Raw genomic sequence first — 23,962 nt, 5'->3', positions numbered from 1 at the left:
TGGCACTCTCAAAATTGCAGCGTAGCTCCCTTTAAACTTGGCAGCATCCTTCCTCTGTCACCCCCTGAGGCAATCTGTGGCAGAGGGCTTGCTCCCTGCTGCAGGAACAGGTCTTTCCTTTGCTCTCTAAATCTCCGTGCCTGTAATTTCCTCGGCTCGCCCTTTGTTCCCACCTCAGAGGGGCAGTAGGTCAAAAAGGCACTGGCTGGATTTTACTGCCATGCATAAGCTCGCGTCTCCTCTGTTTGCTCCCGTGCCAAGCGGGTGCCGTGGTGCTGGTTGGGGGTTGCAGAGCATGGTGCACACCCTGAGCCTTGGCTTTGCAGTTTTTCTGCCCAGAAGGTATCATCTGTGCTTCGTGGCTTCCCTCTGGCCAGAGGGCACTGTTTTTCCTGACGTGTTCATCAGGTTTTTTTCTTGCTGGGTCCTGCTATTTATAAGCGGTATCTCGGTGACGCCTGTGATGAGGTGAGGAGGTGGGAACATCTGGCAGCTCCCCCCTGCCCGCTCACGAGTCCCACAGGAATTCAGCGAGACATCCCTGGTGAGATCCTGCTCCGCGGCTGAATCCCACACAGAGGAGTGTGCAACCGGCCCCTCTTTCCATGGCCTGCTCTCGTGGTCCCATGGGGCGCTTCTTACCCTCTGCGGGGAGCAGGGCAGCGCTCTCCCAGCGCGGGGCAAGGAGCGCTGACGCGGGCACTCTTCCCCCCACGGCGTGGGAGCTGTGAGGCGCCTTTCAAAGACATCATCTCCATCTGTTAAGAGGACACTTTGCTTTCCTGGTCATGGCAAACATCATGAAGTAGGTCCCAGCAAAGGAGCAATTACACTGGGGGAAGTTGGGCAAAGTTGGGCGTTTGGGGTGCTCAGGTGGAGACTCTCGTCTGCACTGAGGCTCCGTCTCCTCCATCTTCCTGTCCGCAGCCCCTCATCTGTGTTTTGACACATGCAACAGACACGTGCAGGATCTCTCCTGCTCCCCAGCTCATGCCACACACAATCTTGTTCTGATTTTCAAGGCTCCAATAAAGCGTGTCAAAATGCATCAAAGGCTGAATGCAGAAGTGAAGCAAATTGGCTCTGGAGAGGATTTCAGGAATGGAGGGAGTAGGGAGATGGCAGATAAACCCCAAACCAAACAAGAATTGCAGGGAAGGCGAAGCGTGCTAGAGGCAGCAGATGTGCAGGACAGCTGGAGGGACACGGAGCATCTTTGGTTTGGCAGGAGAATAGGAAAAACTGAAAATAGCACGCACGTGCTCTGAAGATGTGGCTTGTAGTGAGTTCTTCATGGGTACGGACCCCGTCACCGTCACCTGCAGGACACAGGATTATCCGGGCTCTGCCATGTCGCTCGCTGGCGAGGGCCCTGTCCCACCTCCACTGGGGCTGCAGAGGAGAGCAAGTGAATTCAGGTGCTGGTACAGGTGGAGGTTGCGGATCCTGCGGCTGCGAATTTGGCCTCTTGCACCAGGCTCAGGGTGGGCTGCGCAGGGTCCCGTCATCACTGTGGGACGGGGCATCCTGTCCTGTCTGCTGCTTGGTGTTCTTCCCTGGGGAAAGCCAGCAGTGCAGTGCTGCCCCGCCAGATGTGCTGCCCCATCCCCAGCCCTTTTCTCGTGGTAGCCGGCAGTGCTCTCTGCACTGGGAGCCTGTTGTGGTCTCCAGCGCCCAGAGTGCTCCTTTCCCAAGGCGATAAAAGCAGGAGAATTGAACTCGTGGAGCAGGCTCAGCCATCCATCATGCTGATAGTGCTGGGAAATAAGGCACTTCAGAAGGCAGTATTTTGCATTTCTTCAGATGCCTTGTTGTAAGTGCGGTGACAGAGTTGCTGAAAGCACATTAATTATTAGTAAAGACTTTTTTTCTTTTGATTGCAAGACAAATTAAACAACAGAAGAAAACAGGAAGTGTTACACGAGGTGTTAATCCATGGGAGAGTGACAGCAGCAAAAGCCACAAATAATTCATAACATGAAAATCAGGACATTTAATTTTTGGCTTGTTGTTTGCATTTGGCATTCATGCACATGCTCAGTTGCCCCTTCTCTAGTGCTCCGGTATGGAGGTTTCAGAAGCTGTTAATTCTGGGAAAGGTGATTAAGGCCCTTGAGTAAATTGGATAAGGGACCACAATTTTTTTCTTTCCTCTTGACTGGGAGAAACAGAGTTGCTGAATTCAGTGCTTTATTGTGTAGCGCTCCTTGTCCTTGATTGTGCAATAGGAAAAAATGAACCTGTGCAGAAATTCCTGGTGCATCGCAACAAGCAGGTGATTGAACGAGCACCTCGACGCTGGCGAGGCTCAGGACGAGGCGTTCGAATCCCCGCACGGGGCAGCCCTGGCGCAGGGCGAAGCACTCTGGCGTCTGCCCACCACCGCAAGCGGGCCAGACCCAGGGGCTGATGTGCCCCATGTCGCTGATACTCGCTGGTGAAATGATGGTGCAAAGGCGGTTTTCTTCTACTAGCTGCTGATCTCGGTGTGGCTGCTCTGGGTCCATGCACACGTGGGATTGAATTTGCCCCCGTGTCATTGCAGGCAGGGAAGCGGGTCCGAGCCGTCCCGGGGAGAGCAGCCCTGCATGGAGGGCAGCTTGGGGGATGCTTCCCTGAACCTGGTAGCAGTGTTTGGGGTGGGGCTGGGGGCGGAATTTGGCACTGAGGAGCAGTGGTTTAAAAAAATAAATAAATTTTCAATCAGAAAGGCAGAAACGTAGCTGGAAGCAAGCAGTGGACGGCACGGCCAGCGGGCACGTGGGAAGCAGTTTCCTTCCCGCCGGTGGTTTTGGCAGAGGGCGGCGAGACAGTGCGCAGAGCGGGGCAGGAGGGCTCGCCTCTCCTGCTCACGTCCGGACGTGTTGCGCAGGTCCTTGCCGCCTTCTGCTCTGGGTCCTCTGGGTCTGCGGGGCCTCGGCTGGGTGAGGAAGAGGTTGGGTGTGTGGGTCTGTGGTCGCAGCAGCTGAGTCAGCAACTTCTGGGATGTCTGTCTGTAACTTTTACCCTTGGACCCGAGACATGCGTTGTAAAGTTTAGACAACGGTTACTTGGGGACTTGGCTGTGATCTCAAATTTGGATCCTTCATTTGCTGTCTCTATTTAACACGTCCCCTCCTGAGCTGCTGCTCGAAGTGCCGTGGGATCTGCCGGCACGGGCGCTTGCAAGCAGCGCAGGAGGAGCGTTCGGAAAAGCTGCAAGCCGTCTGCTTCTGACAACAGGCTGGTTAGGCAAAGGATGGTGCTGCTTTTTCAGACTCCCTATCCTGAAATGACATGAAGTTGTCTGCAGCTTCTTGGGGTTTTCATGGCTTATTGTCTAAATACAGAAATAATTGACAGTGAAAATACCAAGGGTAGTCTGTGAAGTGATATAAACGGCAAAACTTGGAATTAGAAAAACTCTGTCTTGTTCATGTTTGTGGGGTACTCCAGAAAGTTTGCTACCAGTCATGAATTTCCCATTATTAAAAGAACTTCTTTTCCTATTCACTGAGCTCATAGCTCAAAAAAGGGGGCGATGAACTTGGTAACAGGGGGTATACAACAATAAAAATAGAAGTGGCTTGCTGAGAGAAGATTGCCAGAAAGGAGATTACAACAGTACCCATCGGAAACATGATGGGAAGTATTTGCTAGCAGTGACTGCAGATTGTGCTGCTTCTCCCGCCTTGTGAGCGAGGACCCTGAGGACTACTGCAACAGCAAAGAGCTGCTGCAACTCGCACCCATCCAGCCGGTGCTCTAGACCTACCTGAGGTCCTGTAGCAGTCTTGCAATCCAGACCCAGCCAGGACAGTAAAAGCATTTATCGCAGAGGCACTTCCATCGCTCTCCTTTGTGACAGGTACGCATTCAGCACGTGTCCCTGTCTGGTGGGACTCAGCTGGTACAAAGCATATCCTTAAAAAGGAATTTGGCTTTGAATACGTCTCTGTCAATATGTGGATTGCTGTCCTCTAAAATTTAATGCAACTTAGTTAGTGTCTTTCTAGCAGTTGCCAGAAACTGGAGTCAGCCCCATCAAACTGATTTTCATTAAGCTGTTATAGGCACTGAAACTGCTGAGGAGAATCGTAGCCATATGGCACAAGGTATTTAAAATGAAGTCTCTTACGACACAGTTCGCCGTTCCGGGAGGTGCTGAGCTGACGTGTGCAGAGGTTACTGATCTGAAGCGGGCAGGGGGGCCTCAACACCTGAGTGCCAGCGCAAGAGGCAATGATAAACCCCACTGCACGGGGACAAAGCGATCAGTGTTTGTGGTGGAGGCCCCACTGTTCATGTCCCCACCTGAGGAGGAGGAGACCAAGAGTTTTAGATATTTAGACCTTGGTGTGCCGACTAAGTGCTTCTGCTCAGCTGAACGGTTTGAGTCCAGCTGGCAAAGCGGCGAATCGCACATTAGTTCTTCAACTCTCGGCCAGAAAAGCCTCTGAGAGCGTGCAGGGAACGCGTCCCTCCTTGCTCAGCATCTGCAGTTCTCGAGCGTCCTGGGGGCGCGCGGTGCTTTACAGCCATGGACACGCTGAAAGCTGGTGGTCGTGGTGGATAAACCCCCTCTTCCAGCTCTGCTTTTTGACAAAGACGCGCTGCGTAGTGAGGATCAGCCAAAGTCTAGTCAATTCTGGGAGCTGTTAGACACTTGTAGGCAGGGAGAGTCAGAGTGGAATTAAGTGATTAGAAATATATAAATATGAATTGCTTATGAACTTCCTTTATGATACTTGCAGGTGGAAGAGGTTAATAAATCACTGCTAGGATTGACCCACAAAATAATAATGCAGGGTGCATCTGAGACAAGACAAAAGCCGGGGGGGGGAAGGGAGGTTTTCTGGAGCAGGAGAAAGCACTGTTTTTAGGTCAGGTACCCACACAACAAAGCTGTTTTCCTTTTCCCAGCGCTTCACATCTGGAGTCTGCCTCTTGCTGCAGAGGGGAGCCCTTGCAGTTATGCGCAGATGCCATCAGCCGGCCACCTGCGGCTGCCTCGCTGCGGTTACAGCATCTCTGTACCAATCCCTTTGTAGGAAGCAGACGGGTCCCTCGTTTGGTTCTTGCACCGTAACAGGGTCTCTGCACAGGTCCCCAGGGAAATATCAGCCCTGGACCTTTCCTATGGTCTGTGTGCCAGACCAGCTGGTGGCAGTGAGAGAGCCTGCCTTAAAACACGTGGCGTGGAGAGATGCGTGTTCATGCATTCATTTCACTGCCTATTACCTTGACGTCCTTTTGATGTACTACTCTGGCATGTTATCTTAGAAAGGAAAATAGAAGAGTAGAGAAAAAAAAGTATTTTAAGAGAAGCAAAGGAACCAGCCTACAGCGGCCAAACATGAAAGCTCTATTCGGGGCCAGCAGGTTGCTCCAGCCAAGGTTAAAGTGTCGGTCCTCAGAAGGGGACTTTGGGAGGTAAGGCTGCGTGGGGGCTCGCCAGCAGCAGAGCGACAATTAGGAGGCTACTGGCCGGGGGAAGAGACTTTTGGTCTTCTATTGCATTTATGTGGGACAGGGAAAAGTCTGTTTTCTCAAGGCAATAGCTGGTACTTGAGTTTAAACTCGTTCTCAGGCTGCCTAGGTTTTAGTGGCAGCTTTGCAAGGGTGATTTGTATAAATGGGTGCTGGTAGTGGGTTGCTTGTGTGGAAATCTTCCTTGCTGAGGTGAATCTATTATTTTTGTCAAACCCTTTGTAATAAAATTTGCCCAAAGCAGTTATTGTTACCAGAGCTTTCTAATTATTTTAAGTAGCCAAGCTTACATACGCTTGAATCCTCTCTACAGTGTAGCCTAATACATTCATGCAAAAGCATGAAGGAGGCTTTGCTTCCATTTATTTTCCTGTTTGCCCTCATCCCCATCCCTCACTCCTCTGCCTTGCTGTCCTTCTCATCGCTATTAAAAAGCAAGCTGTGCAAAAATAAGCAGTGAAACCCTCCGCCAGGACCCTAAGTGTGAGGAGGACACTCGGTTACGTTTCTGCTCCCTGACAAGGGGACTCTGCCATTCTGCAAGCTTTAGTGATCCGGGGCTTGCTGGGCTTCCCAGGGGCACGGAGATCTTTTGGGGAACCATGATCTCCTGCGGCATCGCTGCTCACTTGTGCATCCAGTGCTTGAAGCCAAGCAAAAAGACCTGGTCCCTGAAGAGCACTGGGGGGACAAGGGTCGTCCCATCCTTCCACCAGCAGTTCAGCAAGAGTGCGGCAATTCGGAGACGACCGTGGGACCTGACGAGCTGCTTGAGGAGGTCAAAGCAACCTGGTGCCTGGCTGCCCCACTGCCAAGAGCTGCTCCTTGCTGAGATGCTCAAGCGACCGCTGGGCAGAGCAGCGTGTTCCCGCTGGCAGGGAGGATGGACCCGGTTCTGGGAGTGGGGCAGGAGAACGGGAATGAAGCAGCTGTTGCCCCAAGCCACGGCTACGGGGTTTGCTGCGTGGGTAAGGAAAGGGACGCGGCGAGAGACAGCTCTTCCTTCGGGAGATGTGCTGGGGGCACTGGGCACGCATGGCTGAACACTGGTCCCATGTGAAAGGTGTGGATCGGGTCAGACCGTGTGTGGTGGTAGAAAAAGGCAGTTGCAGTAAAAACGAGCCCGAGCCGAAGTGAGCGAGGGACTGAGTCAGCCCTTGGTGGGGCCCTGCGGGCGCTGGCGGTTCGGTGAGTGCTGCTTGTGCTCCCGAGCCAGAGCAGAGTCATGGCCAGGTGCCAGCGCTGGCCAAGAGCTGCCAAGTGGCCTTAGCCAAGGGCCGATGGCCACCCCGAGCGGGGCAGCGCCAGAGCTTGGGTGCTGCTGCCGAAGGGGGTGAGCTGTGTTGCGGTGAGGATTTACTGCTCACTAAAACTCTACTTTCCGTGGCCTTGTACAGCAGGGTGGGACCCACCGCTACTCGAGTCACCTGCGGGGACGGCACGCTGGGGGTGCTCCTGTGGCGTGTAGCTGGTAACTGTGCTCTTGATGCATTACTTGAGGGTCTGCCTTTCCAGAGAGGCTTTATTAGGTAACTTGAATAGTTATACATGAATCATGCTGCGTAACATTGACACTGTCAGTGTAATAACTGTATTCACCTGTTGCGATGCGTTACATCTTTGTGTAGTAACAATGGCATATAAAACCTAACAGGCAGTATTGAGGCTAACGGATCCGATACCTGTATCAGAAGTTACTGCTTAGGGAAAAGACATTAAATCCTGTTCCTGGATAAGACTGTTTAGTCCCTGCTGCTACAAAGGGGAGACGGCGAGCTTCATTCGTATGTACGTGTGTTAGAGGCAGAACAGACTTGGGATCTGTTATCAGAGCATGAAGGGCTAAGCTAATACTGAGCAGCTTTTGATTTACTCTGATTTTTGTGATGAGACTTTATACTGTGAGCATTGTAGACTGCATGCAAATGAGGGCAACATTACCTGCCTCTGTCTTGGTTGCTGGATTGAGGTTTAATGAGATTCTTTGGTTTGCCTTGTGTCAATCTGTTGTATTTAAGTGAGATTTCTCCCCTCCACTTTATTTTTTGCCTTTGATGCAATTTTGCAACACTTCTTGTACTCCTAAAAGGGTCTTTTGGTGTCTTTTTGAAAGTTTCTCAATGCAGTGTTTCTCTAGACAGAGTAAATGAAGATTAAAGCTAGGCAGATAGCAAGAGAAAACAAGCACATGTCTTTGCAGAGTCAGAGCACACGAGCAGCAGCAGAGGAGCTCTGAGAGTTGTCTTTTGTCTGGTTGACCGTGAACACCCGAATGAACCTTCTCCTGGAGTTGGGGACGAGTCAGTCTCTCCAGGCTGGGAGCCTCTGGTGTCGACTCAGCTGCTTGTTTTTATAAAATGTGCAGGGATCTTAATGCTTGTGAGACTGCAGTATGTTGGGGGTTCGGTGCAACCACCCCCAGCTCAGCAGCTCTTGCTGCGGGCTGACCGGCAGACTTGCACGGAAAGCCTTGTTCCCTGAGCCCGAGGGAGCAGGGAGGGCTGGCTCAGGATGGCGTCGAGGGGGTCTGGGACGTCCCCAGCCCCGAGGCAGAGCGAGTGCTGCCCTGAGCTCCGCTGCACAGCCGCGCGATGACAGGTCTTTCTTCACCTGATGGTTTTTCTGCTAATGAGATCTCAGAACTTGTTCATTTCCTTGTTGTTTTTCTTCCCAATCAGTGGAATAAACTCTTTAAAAACTGTATTATCAGTCTTCATTATGCCCAGGTTTGTTATGATTGTGAATTAATAGACTTTATCTTGGCATTAGTCAGAAGGCATCGGCCTCTATTTCCCTCTTGAATTGCACTGGGGTTTTTTGCTTTTCAGTATTCTGTCTGTGAAGCTACTTCTGGTGTTTCTGGCTCTGCCTGGGTTCAGCCTTTTATAGCCTCAACCTTCCTGATACGCACCTTGGTTATCAGTTCAGAGTTGGACACCTGCAATTGCTTGTGTAACGAGGAAGGTGTGAACAGAGAACTAAAGCATTCCTGTGAACCAGATCACTCAGTGAGCTGTTTTTAAGTGCAAGTGTCCTCGTTGGAAGTTGTGGGGAATGCACAAATATTTGAACAGCTGCTTGAGAACAGCACAGCCCAGTAAATCACCCAAGCAATTTCCTTCCATGTCTAAATTGAGAAATATAGCAGAGTACCCTTCCAGCTTAAAAATACCTTCCTCCAGGTTGTAATGATGTTTGCGTTTTATAGAATACTCTTTTATCAGCCCTTTTGTGTTGTATAATAAATGGTTAAGCGTGTTTCGAGCCACAAGTGATACACGCTATAGCTGGTTATGTACCTGGTGTTTCTAGATCTGAAAGGTAATGGAGGAGAACAGCCGTTTGCAACGGTAGCTCACGCATGAAATATAATTGCAGAGCAGCACAGGAATCTGTGCCGTCTCTGTGGCCGAGGGTGTTCAGCGGGTCGGGTGCTCCTTGGGTGCAGCCGTGTGTCCGGCCGCCCTCACCCGCAGGCAGGCACGTGGGGCCAGGGGAAATGCCATTGGTCTCCCGCAGTGCCGGAGAGCTGTTGCAGGCGAGGGTTGAACGCTCAGCACAGGCTGGTGGAGGGGACTCCGAATAGTAGATGTTGGGGATACGATGGGGGCCGTACGTGTTTCACGTGTGCAGGTTTATAAAGTAGTTTTCATTCCCTCGTGGTGACAAGAACCGCTCGACTCAAGTGGTGCTTTGCCCGTGTCTCTGTAGGGACCCTCATCAAACATGTCCTGTTCTGCTTGCCTTTTGTAACCGATTCTGCTTGTTGTCTCTTCTCTCTGCTGTGAACAGATGAAATCGTCCGACATCGACCAGGAGTTATTCACTGAAAGTTACTGCAAAGTGTGCAGCGCTCAGCTAATATCCGAGTCCCAGCGCGTGGCCCATTACGAGGTAGGATGCTCTTTGGTAACTCTCTTCTGTCGGTTTGCAACTCCTCTGTCGTCGCTTCTTCCAGCTGTGTGTTCTACAGGGTGGCATCAGCGGCTGCGTTCCCGGCAGGTGGTTACACCACCATTTAAAGTTCCTCTCTGAAAACTCAAGGTTCAAAAAACTATTTTTACTGGTGGCGTCTTATTCTGTAAATGATGTCACTGCAATGTTGTCTGCTGCATGATTGTTTTTTTTCTCCTGTCTGAATTTGCAAAGTCAGGCTGCAGTTTGAACATGACTGGAAGCTAGTTTTCAAAGAAACATAGTTAGCAAGGAGATCAATTAAGAGTTCAGCAAAACGAACTCAGGTTTTTGTATTAAATGTGCTGCACTATGCTTTGCTGAGTAGGAAGCACTGATTGTGCAGAGAATAGATTAGTATTTGTGAATGTATTTAAGCACTTAAGAGGTAGGCAAGCAATAAACAATTAGAAAGGATATGTTATTAGAGACATGTTAGAACAGCAATTAACAGCGCTGCATATCTTCAAAACAAAATTAAATAAATTCCTATTAAACAAGGGAGGAAATCACTGAGGGATATGCTGCTGTGAAATCCTTCAAGGAAGGAAACCCACTGCCTGCCTGTGTCTTGGCGCCCGCTCCCTGGGGCCTGGGAAACGTGCACCGAGCAGCTCTGCAGTGGCGTGGCGTAAATCCTCGTCGCAGTGAGGGGCTGTATCGGCATTAACCCGGCGGGAGAACAGGAGTTTTCTCATTCATACTCAGATGAAGAGGAGGATGCAGGATCGCTTTGTGTGATGGTTGTGCACAAGGGATTAGAGCGTGGCGGGTCACCCTTTGCGTGGTATTAATTGCGCGGTGAGCAGAGGCCCGTCCTCCCCTGGTGACACCTGGCTGTGCGGGCAGTGCCGTGCGGAGGAAGGACGTGTGATACAGATACAGTCCTGGAGGACTCCAGGAGAAGTGATGAATTTGGAGAGCCTGGGGATGAGGGACTTCTGCAGTCACAGGGCTGTGTGGCTTCGCTGCGTTTTGCCCCTGCTTTTGAACACGCGAAGACTATCGGTGTCTGCAGTATTTCTGCAGAATCGGGGTCTGTGCCAAGGGGCCCAGACTTTTGCTCTGATTCGAGTGTTTAGCAATGGATATACAGAGGAGACATACGAGGAGCTTAATGAACGTATGGTATCCAAGGATGCTGTGCTGCATTAATAAACAATGCAAACAGTAATGCACATTTACTTGTAAGGCACTTTACATGTCTGTTTTGGTGAGCTTCTTAAGACATCTCCTGTAAACGCTCCTCTGGCTGCCCTCGGTGTGCAGCAGAGATCCCTGGCAGCCGCTGTGAAGTCTAAGGCTGCAGTTTTAGGGACACCTTCCAGATCTTGATAATGGATGATGTGGATGCCAAATTTTGTCTACAGGAGGCAGAAGCATTGCCGCAGAAACGGGAGTAGCAACTGGTGAGCAACGGGGTGCTCAGCCAATCTCTTTTCTTCTGTGCCTGTAATTGTAGGTATGAGCTGAATCATTAATTCATAGCAGATGTTTTTGAAATGTGGAAAACAACGCGGTTTTCTGTTGTATATTTCTAGTACAAGGTGTTGTGCTCATTTGTCATCCCCTGTGAAATCCCAGCAGGCGCTGTAGACATTCGGCACAATAATGTCATTACCTAACCTTGCCTGCTGGGTTGCGTTAGGCAAAGCAGAGGGATGGAGAGAGCGAGCCGGGGCGGGGGGGACTGGCCCAGCCCTGGCTGGGGTCTCCTCTGAAGGTGCCTCTGCCCCGCAGCTGTGCCGCACTTTGCCGTGTCCCCGCAGCCGCCTCTGCTCGCGACACCCAGGCTCGGTGCTCTGGAGTGTCTGTTCTGGTCACCGCTCTGGAGCCTAACACAAATTCTCCTCGTACCCTGGTCCAAGAAACCTGCGGACACAGTGAGAGGGCTGAAAATCTGCCCCAAGCGAGGTTTTACGGGGAGGGTGGTGCTGGGTGACAGGCATGCCCACGAGGAGCTCTTGCTGGGCGCAGCAGAGCTGTTTTCCTCCGTGCGGCTGATGCATGAAGCCTTCGGGCTGTCGGCAGCTCGGTGCAGCATGGAGCCTTGCAGGGGAGGTTCCTGAGTCCATGTGCGTGGACTGCAAATGTGAACGGAAAACCGCTCTGGAGCGCTGCCAGCTCCTTCCTGACGTGAGCTGGACGGGGTTTCGAGAGACCTGAGCAAATAATTTGTAGTGAGTCACTTGTTAGGTGAACTTGGCCTCTTTTTCTAGTCAGACATTGGACAAGCAGTCTGTGATTTTCCCATATACGTTAATCATGGAAAATTATAGGAGAATAATTTCTGCAAATAATTCTTGCTCTGACGCTATTTCATAAGGAGTCTGGTCTGAGCATCTGCCCTGCGAACGGAGAAGGCTGCTCTTTCTGCCCGTAAGGTTTTTCTCTTCCCTGGCCAGATGAGCAGATCAAGTCTGTGGTCAGAATATTCGCTTTTATAACATCAGGATTTGCAACGTGACTGTTCTTGTACAAAACTGTGGTGTTGAATGTACTGAGGTCCATCCTGCTCGAGACCGCCAGCCCTTGCTGCTAGCCAATTAGTTATTAGCAGGAATGTAAAATTCACTGTTGCTTCCTAATTAAAAGGTAGCTGGTCACAATTATCACACCTTTTTTTTTTTCTTCCTTCTTTCTTTTAAAAAGCACTCTATGGTTAAAACTGATTCTTTTCATAGGAAAAATATCAACTTCAGAAGACTAAATGAATATTTGTTTGCACAAAATTTAATCATCTAAAGTTGCTTTGTTTCAGCTTTTTGAAAAAAATACTGTCAATATCAAAGCACACAATAGAAGCACAGCGTAAATGAACTTTTTGCACAGAACAAAACTTTTTGTTTTGAATTGACTTGAACTTTACGGGGAAAAGTGAAACACTGCAAAATAGAAATTCCCTGCTGGGGTGGTGCATGCAGCTTAATCAAAATAGTTCAGCATTTTCACCCAGCTCGGTGTGCTCGCTGGCGCCGGGAGAGCTGCGTGGGGAGGCTTCTCGCGCAGCCTGGATCCCCCCGTGCGCCTCAGCATTCATTTCCTTTGGGTGTCCGAAGGAGGGACCAGACGGGGAGCACGTGGGGCTGGGGCCAGCCTGGCTGCCCACGGGCACTGGGGGACCTCCGTGTCGGTGCAGCCTGGGTGGCTGCTGGGGCTTCGGGGCTCTGCCTGCACCCAGGAGCGGTGCGACGGGGTGTGCGGAGCAAGCTGAGCAGTGCGCCGGACACACCGAGCCTCACGCTTGGAGCTGGTGAAGGCACCTGCAGAAGCCGGGACTGGAAGCCAGCAATCGCAGGCTCTTGGACTGGGCTGGTAGTGCATCGTCCTCCATGGCTTGGTTTGTTTTGGTCAGCAACGCCCTCACCCTTGCTGAGCCAGAGCTTAGAGGGAAAGGGAATTTGTCTGCTGCCTCCCTAGTGCAGCGGAATAAGATCTGCAGCCTTTGTGCCAGGCACCGAAATCTTGGCTCCTTTGTGCATGCAAAATAAGACACTTCTCTGTAAGAAAATTGAGGGAAACAGTGTATGAAAGGGGGATGTTTTTATCTTGCCAAACAGGAATAGTCAGTTCCAATCGCTGTCTCGTCTCCTTCTCCAAATCATCAACCAATAACTCTTCTTTTCTTCTGCACTACTTTGCCAGGAATAAAAAATAATTTGATGTCAGTTGTGCAATATTAAGCGGTATTATTTCCAAGGGCAAGCGTAGTGGAAAAATGACAAAAGAATCAGAGTGTTTGCAGCATATTTTTGCTTCCAACTTGACATACAGCAAAATACTGCCCTTATTTTATGTGCTTTGTGCAACTGCGTCTGTGGCTTTGTCTGATATGTCTGCTGTGCCTTTGCTCTCCTTTCCATCCCTGTGAAACCTCCAGGTACTTCTCTCCTGTCCAGGATTCACCTTAGGGCAGAGCTGATCTGAGTAGCTGGCCTTGGGATACTGACTTGTAATGAAGTTGCAGGTGCCCAAATGAGAAAATGCGTTAACAAGCTTTCTGCATATTGTGATGCTGAGTATCGCAGGAGGTTGCTCTAAAGGTATCGGTTAGCTTCCATGCAGCGGTAAGCAAGAGATGAGACGGATCTTACTGGTTGTTGTCAATGCCTGAAAGATCGTGTGTTTGAATATTTTAATCCTTGCAGCAAATTAATATCTTAATTTGTCCCCTGAAGTACCAGAAAACTGCCTTCCCATTTCTGCCACTGGAATAAAGCATCCAAATACAGATGCCTGATAAAATCCCTGCTAGGTAGTAGCTCGCTGTGCTGCCATGATGTGCCAAGCATTCCTCATGTGCACTGGCTCTCCCTTTCCCCCCACAGGAGGAACAAAGATGAAGCGGCGTGACTGATTAGAAAAAGAATCTCGCAAAAAAGGGCAGAAGGATGCAGCACGCTCCAGGCGATTGCTGGCTGCATCAGGCAGGTGGTGGCCAAACGTGCAGTGCTGTCTGGGGGAGGGAGGGTGTTTCAAGCCTCGTTGCTTGCTCGCTGTCAGGTGTGGGGGGACGACTGGCAGACCCCTTCCAGACAGGACGCTTGATCTGCGCAAGGTTGGGACCAGCTTCCTCCTGATCCTCTTTAATTGTCGCTGGCACCAGCCGGCTCCTGCGGCGTACGTGGAGCAGAGGGATGCGTGGGCCGTGCCGCGGCTGCTCCTTCCTCGGCCACTTCCTCCCGGTGCCGTGGGTGTCGGGGAAGGTGGGGAGGGTCGGCTGCGTAGCGAGGGGCACGTCTGCCAGCGCCTTCCTCCTGGGGCACCTTCTGTGCCCACCGCAGAGACGAGGAGCGTCTCGCAGCCATCGACCTTTTTGCTCTGCTTTGGTGGCACAGACAGTGCGTGTCTTTCAAGCACAACTTTGAAATGAAGGGATTGGGTTTTTTTCGTTGTTTTTAAATGACATCTGTGGGTGGGAGAAGCAGAAGGCAGCTACCCAGCGTCTGCACCTTCGTACAGAGCCCGTTTTGGGGAGGTGAGAGAGCCTGTCAAAAGCCTGGGATTCAGAGCACGTGGCTTGTGCTACAGCAGCTCTATCTTGCAGCAGGCTCCTGTGACTTTTATCACAAAGCATCACTATTCAAATGCCATTCACCCCTCAAAGTTACTGCAAAGAAATAACTGAGGCTGCTGCCCTGTGATCAGAAGCTCTTGCAGTTGCGTGGCCGCTTCACCAGCTGCTCACGACGCTCAGCGACGGCTCTGCCCTCTGCGCGGGGAATCGGAGAGGGTTGGAGGGCACCAGTGGTTTAGGAAGCGGCCGGTGCCGCAGAGCTTGCTAAACAGGAGGCGAAGAAAAAGAAAATGCACTGTACATGCTGCAATGCGATTGAAAGTCTGTGCCCCAGAGACAAGTTTTTCCTTTTCGGTGTTTCTGCATCTTGCTTTCCTCTGGAGTGGGAAGCCTCTTTGCTGCTGGATACTCTCTAGATTATCCATCCGTAATTTAACGCTTCCTTCCAGCTCTGTCTTTGAGAGAGGTTCTATCAGTCCCTTTGGTGAGCTGCTCCTTAAATTTAAAAAGCTAAGCTTTCTTAGTTAGCTCCAAGTCCTCATCTCTATATAGAAGTGTTCACAGCCATTAGGAAGATGTTACCATTTATTTTCAAGTTTCTCCTTGAGAATCTTGCAGGAAAATTACAAATATGCAAAGTCGCTCTCAGATTTCACCCTGAGCTGCATATTCATCACCACATTTGCTCCTTAAGCTGCTATAACACTTTTCTCCATTGTAATCTTTATTGCTTCAGGTGTTCAGATGGTACTTTGCTTTTTCATTTAAAATGAAGAAATATGCCAGGTCTGTAGGAGGAGAAGCCCAGGAAAGTGTCGTGCAAATGTTGATTCACCTTGTGCGATGAAGGAATGACGCTTAAATGCTTGCGGTGGAGCCTGAGAGGCAGGGGGAGGGCAGAGGCAAAGTGTATTAAAATTCAAATGCAGAGGAAACTGGGGAGAACAAATGAAGTGCCATGACCTTTGGCTCCTCTCCGGAGCAGAGTGCTCCTGGGAATTTCTCTCCCCGTCTTTAGAGCGAAGCAGGTGAGCGGTATCGACAGCCTCATCAATAGTCCCTGTCTGCGCGGGGCTGGAGTGGTGCTCGGGTTAATCTGCTTCCAGTTGGGCTGCCCTTCGCTGGGAAACTGCATAAAATGATGGCTTGTCTGAAGGAATAATAAACATTGTTTACTATTGGCACATTAGTGCCTTAAGGATCAAGATGTGCGTGCTCAGAAAGGCAATCCTGTGTCTGAAATATTAATGCAGTGGAAGAGCACATACTCTATTTAACAAAATAAATGCTGCACTAGAACACAAGGAGCTGGAATATTCTGTGTCAGGTGCCAGCTCCCCACACGAGATGCTGCAGGCATTTCCAGGATGGAGGAGCGGAAGGGACAGGCTTCAGCTGGAAATAAAGACTGTGCAGGGCTCTCGTGTGCCAGGGTGTCTGCTCGTGTTAGTTGTGTACTGTCGAAGGGAGTGCTAATGTTTGCTAGCAATGCCCTCTCTCGTATGTTCTGCTGTTGTTGCTACTTACCTGCCAAGTTTTGGCTTGCTTTAGTGGGAGTAACCTGTAAGTGCTTCAGAGGGTGGAGGAGCAGGGGATGTCCTACCTCTTGTTGCTATGTCCTTCCCCAGAACTGCTGAGAGTCCGCTCTGCCGTGGTGTATGCATGTTATGTAGTTTTTAATGGCTGCTCAAAAGTTACTTTTATTCTGCAGATTGTGCTGGTGTTTGGTGGGAAAACCTCAGCTTGGGGGAAAAATAAAACCAGGCTAAAGAAAGCTCTTTTGTGGTTTGGTTGCAAAGATGACGAAGGTACTATTCCATTTTTTGCATGTGCACATATAGACCTTCTGCTGATTGCCTCGGTACCCAGTTCATGTAGTGCCATCTAATAGGAGCAATTAAAATACGTTGAGGTAAACACGGCCACACATCATATATGAAAGAGATATGTGGATGTCAGTGTTCTATGGTGAGGTGCTCGTGCTGTCCCTTCCCTTTTCTGCATACAGTAAGTATAGACTCACCAGGGCAGCATTAGCTGCTGGATCCCAGCATGCTTCAGGAAACCAATGTAGATTAAATGGTACTTTACAAGGCTCTGTGTTACTACGCTGTTGTCAACATTAATGGCTAAACGTTATTTTTAATGCACGCCCAGTGTCAACATCTATCGCTAAATAGCAGCAACAGCCGAGCAGCTAAAGCCCTCTCGTATGGGTCCCTTCCAAGGTACCTCTGTGCAGAGTCTCATTTCTGGCTAAAAATAGCTGAAGTTCAAAGGCGCTTTCAGAGCAGTGGTAAAATCCACCGGGGATGAGACCCTGAGGTCAGCAGTAATGGAGAGGCACAAGGGATGTCACATTAAGCCTCCATGGAATAAAAGCGATGAAACGTCGCTCTGTTGGCCAAGACAAGCACGCCCTGGCCAAGCCGTCCCCAGGAGAAGTCCCTGCAGCTCTTGCTTTCCCGCGGCAGCCAGCCCCTTTCTGCTCCCAGCGCATAGGAGGGCACTTGTTTGTTCCAGGTATACATTCCTCCTTTTCTTTAATGTTTGAAACTTGCAACCCATGTTTGGATTTGGGTTCCAGGTGTTTGAAAGCAGAGCCTTTAGTTATCGTCGTGTGTTGTGACAAAACCTGCCCACGCACTGCGCCGGCGCTGAGCGGGCTCTCGGAAGCGCCTGGCACTGACGCGCTTTAAAAGTGATTTGTTTGACACATAAAGATAGAATGGGAACAACAGCGGCGCTGCCGGTGCATGCCGCTCTGCAGAGCGCGGTGCTGGGCGACTTGTGCAGGGAGGAGACTTTGTTTGTGTTAACTCTTCTGTTTCCCACTTGATACCAGGGTGGTAGTTCTGTACCAGCAGCGAAGTTCATCCACGCCTCGAGCATCGGTACCCAACAGCAGAGTGGCCTGAGCTGAGAAACCTGAGCTGCAGCGGCTTGACATGAGCTGGCTGTGGGCAAACAGCAAGGGTTTGGCTTGCTGAGTGAAGCACATTTCGGAGGTTGCTGCCCCACTCGCTTCGTCCCCCGCATCCCCTTTCCCTTGGCATGTTCACAGGGAGGTGCACTGCCTGGAAAAAATCCCTAAACACCCATGGAAAAGTAAGTTCATGGTTGCATTAGCTTAGGTGTAAGATCCACTCGCAGAAGAAATGCGAGGATGTGAAGTGAGAAGGGGCTTTCAATGCAGTTTGGGAGGAACAGAAGGCTGCGGGCAATCCCGGAGGATCCTGGGCCCTGGGAGGCAGGTCCGTGGGGCACTGGCAGCCTGTGAGCCGGGTGCTGAGCCCTGCTGCTGGTGCCACACTGCTCCGGCAATAGGCTGTAAAGAGAGTTATTTTCCTCTCTGCAGGGTACGCTGCGGTGTGTAGGACAACAGATACTTTGCCTACAGTCAAAATCAATATAGGAGGTGGTAAAGTTAAAGATCACATAGTTGAAATGGTGATTCCCGAGAGAGAAAATTCATGCCTTGCTGTTCTGGAGGTCTGCGGGTATCTGTCACACCAGGAGCTGCAGAGCGGAGCCTGGATCCGTCCGGATCGGCAGCGGTGAGAGGGCAGGGCTGGCTCCCGGGGGTGGTGCTCCGGCCGTGGGAGATACCCTGTAGGTACCTGTGGTACCCGTCCATGCGGGGAACCAGTGCCACCCACATGGTTTGTCTGTGCCGTGGGGACTGCGCCAAGGGGGAAAACCGAAGGTGGTATTTTCTTTTCCCTTGAACAAGCGCAGTTTAGAAACCCTTTTCTCAAGGGGCCTCTTGGGCTGGCTGCTTGAGCCCTCTCCAGCTCTTCGCAGCTTTAATGTGTCAAGCGCAGAAGGAGGCGGGTGCAGGGGAAAGGGTGTTTCTGAGCTCTCCTGGAGGAAACGCGTTTCCTGCGGCCACCGGAGCTCTGAGCTCATGCTGGAAAGGAGGATCTAGTGGGTGAGACTTTTCTCTTATGAGGGTGACTGAAGCAACAACAATGTTGATTATAATCAAAGTTGTCAGGCTTGGACTGGACGCTTCGACCCCGTGTGATTGCGGAGCGGCAGATGCGGCAGCTCCTTATCCCCTGCGAGTCGCTGCCTTTGGGTGCAGCAGGTCGCTGCTATTTGTTTTACTTGGAGCTCCTGAAGTCTTGTTTTTGCCTTTTTAAAATTGCAGTGATCAAGATTTGGGAGAAGCTGCTGGGGCCTGTGAAGTGCTGCCGGCGACACGGGACGTCTCGTGAGGCTGTTGGTGACCCTGGTGAGGGGATCCACGCTTGGAGTCGGCGTGGCGAGCAGGGAGAAATGATCACAAGTTTAGAGAAGATGAAGTGAGCTAGTGGTTGCTTGGCTGAATAGATCAGCAGTAATTGCCTTTATGTGTAAGCAAATCAATGTCCAAACCGGTAATGTGTCTACCTGTTGCTTTGAAGAAGCCAGTTTCATGGGGGTGAAAATTCAGCTGTGTGCAGTTGGGAATTACAGACACATATCTGTGTGCCCAGAAAGTCACAAGCGTGAGTAGACGCTTTTTAAAAAATTAAGTCGCAGAGGAAAAAGGGGAAGTGGATAGAAATGACCATAAATTATAAATGGGGCTTTGCAAAAATGACAAAGGGAGAAAAAGGACATTGGCACCCAGCAGCGTCTGGAATAACAGATGGGAGTTTGTCTCTGTGGCGAACAACGGGGATCTCGACAATAGTGTGTGCTGGTCGTGTGGGTAGAAAAGGCAAAAAAGGGAAGGCATTTGCTGAAAATACTTCTGTCCTCTATTTAAAAAAAAGCAGAGGATGTTGTTATATCACAGAATGAGGAATAAATTGGTTCTGTTCCAGTAGAAATTTGGAAGTTTGTTAGGCAGCGATTATGAAATCTAGAATGTTGTTCTTTGAGTCAACTGGTCCAGTAATTTGCAAGCAAGTGCTTGAAAAGAGCTGGCCACGCGCTCTGCATCGTCACTGCTGGTCCTTCATGGGACTTGGAAAGTGGAGGGAGTTTCTAGGAGGAAGGCGGGTGCGGAGCCAGGCACGGCAGTGCTGGGGGACGACCGCGGGGAGCGGAGCCCTCCCAGCTTGGCTTGAGCCAAACAGGCCCTGGAAAGGGGCTCGAGCGCGTAGCTTCAGGAGGACAATGTAATTGGTATTCTGCATGAGGTGTGGAGAACTGGGTCTGGCCAAAATCACTTCACCTCTTTCGATGAGATTACAAGTAGGGCCAATACAGATAATAAAGTTGGTGTAATCATATGACTGCATGTTTCATGGCAATTTAATTAAGATACTGCCAGCGTAGAAAAAAACCAACACAGTACACACTAAAAGGATTAAAATCCAACCAATGGGCTTCTGAAAGAGAATTTATTACAAACCAAGAGAAGCCACAGCCATTCGGGCTGCCATTACAGTACCTTTCTTCATCTCCCACCTGTGTGTCTCTGCCTGTGCTCGGCACATGCCTGTGTCCCCCGCTGTGGTGGGTCTCTGGTCTTTGGCTGGAGAACAGGGCACAGAGGAGGGAGAACAGGAGAAGAAAGGCAGACCGAGCGAAAACATGATGCTGGCAGCAGAGGAGCGAACAAGCAGATGATAAAGGGAGCTATGGGGAATAGAGAAATTAGATCAGATGCAAGCGCAGTGTGAGGAAAGCAGCAGAAATGGTTGGTTTGAACCTGGCGAGGTGATTGGGGGTACGGAAAGAAGTCCCTTGCAAGATGGTGAAATGTTTTAGACGGTCAGGTCAGCTTATATCAGTGGTGCGAAGCGGGAGCAGATCCCGGGGCCACTGCAGGCCGCTGAGCTCCTGCCGACGGGATTGCTCCCCGTGTGCCCCGGGCAGGCGGCGGGAAGGAGGGATCTCCGAGTGGCTGCGCAGCCCAGCAAACGCCGGGCTAAAGCTTCCACTGGGCACTTCTGGCCTTGCAAAGGGAGATGTGTCTCCATCCTCCCCAGGGACGTTGCTGCTCTTGGTAAATTTACAGAGAAGCTGTTAAGTTACGATGGCAGCGAGCAAACTCTCGATAAGCCAGGGCGAGCAGGGCTGCTGCATCTGAAACCAGCTCGTCCATGGCTCCCAGGGTCCCGCCAGCTGCCGCCGCTCCCACAGAGACGTAATTGTCTTCTCTTGCCGTGCTGCTGCTTGCTCTGGGCAGAAGTGTGCTGCAGAACTTGATTTATGCAAAATCAAATTGCATTTCATAGAACAATTCAGCTCTGCTTTGCCCTTTTATGTTTTAGGGTTGAATTGCCAGAACTCTGCTGCCTCTGACACAATCCTCTGTACTAAAGTAGATTTGATATAGATAGAAATGATCTATTTGTTTACTTTTATTGATGAGCCTTCTTACAATAGCACATGAGCACAATGCAGAAGTCTGCAGTTGCTATGTGAAAACAGGCTCTTTCTAAGCTTCCCCCCCTCCCTGCATAGAGAGGGTTGTTTTTAAAGCATATAGTATTAAGCTAGACTTCTTGCCTTCTAAAGGAGTTGTTTCCAGACACTAGAGACAGAGAATTTAAGTGAAAATGCCTTTGGCTTAACACTTTGTAAAGCTACAAAAGAAATATTCACAGGCACGGAAATACTGTCTTAGTGCACCCTAAGATAAAATTGTGGTGGCTGTCGATGAACAGGCAGGTATCTCCAGAGGCAGTGTTCCTGTTCCAGACCATGGATTTACAGGTGTGTTGTCGAGGTTTTGTCTTTTCTAAGGCCTGTATGTGTGGTGAGATGGATCAAAATGGGAGCTGGATGTGCCCTGATCCCACTTCGTCCTGGTTTCCTGACTCCTGTTCGTGGTTCTTCCTTTGGCCCCTTTTTTCCCGTGCATCTGTAATAACCTGGATGGCGGTTGCTAGCAGATGCTCAGCTGGCCAAGCCATTCCCTGCTGCGAGCTGTCCTGCAGGGACGCGCTCCGCCTGGGCAGCCGGCGGGGAGGCAGGGGTGCTCTTGCCGTGCTCGCTGCCGCGTCTCCGCTGTTCTCGGACGTCCTGCCGGTGCTGTGTCCTCCGGAGCTCCTTCAAACGCGCGGCGGCTTTGAAGGGGATGGCAGAGCCTGGCTGGAGCTCAGGAGCACAGCGAGTCCCTCCTGCGCGGCAGCGTTGTCGACGGCGGCTGTGCCGCCCCTTCCCTGGCACTTGCCCTTCTTGCGCCTCAGAGCTGCAGATTTCAAGTTGCTTTGTGGAGGGGAAAAGACAAACCGCAGGGCTGTTTGCAAGCAGCACGCTAAGAATAATCACTTCGCTCTTGCCGTGATGTTAGGATGATAAATACACATGTAAATGTAGAAAATAGCAGTGATAAAATGGGTGACAAATGGGCTGTGCTACCTCCGGTCCCTGGGAGGGAATGAGATGCTCACTACGTACTTGCAAAGGCCAGGGATGATTTTAAGCTCTGCTTTTATAACCGTAGGATAATAAGGCTGCATAAGGAGCCATGTAGTTTTAAATTACGCCAAACACAAGTTATTTCTTTACCTTAGCTTTCATAAATCCAAACAAGTGCATAAATAAAGGTGTGCGGTGTTTTACAGAAGGCTGAAGCTTCGCTGCTTTTTAATGCTGACATTTGGATGTCATTTATGGCACAACTGAGTGCCACGGAAAAGAACGCTAAAAATGATTGCTGTTAAAAATCTTGCCTTTTCGTCTTACAAAAAACCCACAGACTTTTTAACCTCTAAGTTCAGCAGGCTATAGTAGTGTGCGAGTAGGCATCGCGACGTGCTGGATTAACTCACCCAAGGGAAGAGCCTCGTGACTGTGGGAAGGGCGACGTGGGGTTGGCTGGCTGCTCCGAGGGGTGTAAATATTCAGTAAAGGACTTCAGCTGAAAAGCTCTGGCCACGTCGCCTTTACGCTGTGTTTGACTCTCCTCCATCCAAGGTGTGCGGAGCGAGGGACCGCGGTGGCTCGTCCTGTCCCTTGCCCTGTGCGGAGGGCCCAGCCGTCGCCTGCCTCCCTGCCCGAGCAGCGGCTTTCCGGCGTGCAGAGCTCCCCGAGGTGAAACCAGCCCAGCATCCCTTCAGGCAGAAAGCAGGAGCACTGCCAAACTCTGAGACTGACTTCGCACATCTGTCCTTTGCGTTTCAAACACTTATTTTGTCATTTCTTAATTATGCCATCGCTGGCTGGACTGCTAATCACTGATAACTGAAGCTTTTGGGGTTTCCTGCGCTTAGCTCTGACTACAGCAGGTCACATTTTCTAAATGCATGCAGGAAGACGAGTTAGGGAAAGATAGTTGACATTATTTATCTTGACTGATTTGCTCCATTAAAAAAAATTATTGGATAGTCACATTTATGCATACAAATACAGCTCTCTGCAAATTTAGCTCCAAGTTCACACACCACAGGAAAAAGAATGTTCCAGAACATGCTAATGATAATTTAATATTTTAGAGTTGCAAATCTGTAATCTGAAATTATAATAGTACAGTGCCATTGTTCTGTGAGGAAATCAGAAATGGAGATTCAGAGAAAACATTTGCATAATAATAGCTGCTGTGCATGTCTGGGCTCTGGATGCAGGTATGTAGTAGTTGCAGTCTTCTCCCCCCCTTACACCTACTAGAAGACAAGCGCTGACGGTAAGTTAGTGTTTTGAAGGTTTATGTCTCTGCTCCTGCTGTAGAAGCTTTTCAGTCTTCCTTTACGTTTTGCAAATCGCAAGGATTGTTCCTGTTGATGCTGGCGTGGCCAGGACACCTCTCTGTCTCTCCGTACCCTCCGGGCTGGTAAGCTGCGCTCGTGCCTGAAGGCAGTGAGAAACCTGCCCTTGCTGCCCGCTGTGTCCCTCATGGGAAGAGCCTCCTCCAGGCATCTCTCAGCTCTCCCCGATTCCTCTGCAAAAATACGGGTCCTCTGGAAACTTCGCTGTGGTATAAATAACATTTGAGAAGTACGTGCTCACTCGGTGCCTTTCTTGGGAGAAAGCACAAGGAGTACCTGGGCTGCTGTGCTGCGGGACGCCAGCCCGCTGGCTGATCGGGGGCTGCTTGCTGGCATTTTGCAGGAAGGAGCAGAGCGGGTTTTGGGGCCGGTGACTGCCGCTGGTGCTGGAAAGCGTGGTCTGTATCCATCCTCTGCCCGCGGTGGTGGAGGGTGGTGCTGGCAGGACTCGGGAAAGCAGAACGACCTCGCAGCCGTGCCCGGGCTCCGGGGGCTGGTTTCTGCAGCAGCAAACATCGGGTGGAGCCTGGGCTTTCCCCCGCTGGCACTGCTTAACCCGGAGCACAAACCCTCCCGTGTTCATGGCCGACTGGAAGGTTTTACTGGTCAACACCCCTTAGCAATGCTTGAGAGAGGAGAAGGGTCTCAGGATCCACGTAGTCCTTCATCCCCTCTCTGCGGGGCCAGCAGCAGCTGCGTACAAGGAAAGCACTAGATTTCATAATGCGCAATTATCTGATAATTTACCAGTGGGACAAATTTCTTTCAAACCTTTGGCAGGTATCAGTTGGCTTATTTCCTAGAGAGTGAGGTTTTATAGCCCTTACATATTCTACACTTCTGTATGTGTAGGAACTGTGGATTTCTGTTC

At 50.5% G+C, this 23,962-nt stretch overlaps 1 protein-coding gene across 2 annotated transcripts in view; it reads left to right on the top strand.

The window, feature by feature from the left end:
• Positions 1–23,962, top strand: part of ZMAT4 (zinc finger matrin-type 4) — a 69,826-nt gene that overhangs the window by 10,104 nt on the left and 35,760 nt on the right. For both annotated transcript variants that reach the window (XM_059831448.1, XM_059831447.1), the window contains exon 2: positions 9,262–9,363. In XM_059831448.1, the coding sequence (XP_059687431.1) occupies positions 9,262–9,363 (102 nt within the window). The remainder of the gene's footprint in view (positions 1–9,261; positions 9,364–23,962) is intronic.

This window comes from Gavia stellata, chromosome 31 (assembly GCF_030936135.1).
Source record: "Gavia stellata isolate bGavSte3 chromosome 31, bGavSte3.hap2, whole genome shotgun sequence".
Lineage (NCBI taxonomy): Eukaryota > Metazoa > Chordata > Aves > Gaviiformes > Gaviidae > Gavia > Gavia stellata.
This window is presented reverse-complemented; position numbering and strand designations above follow the sequence as displayed.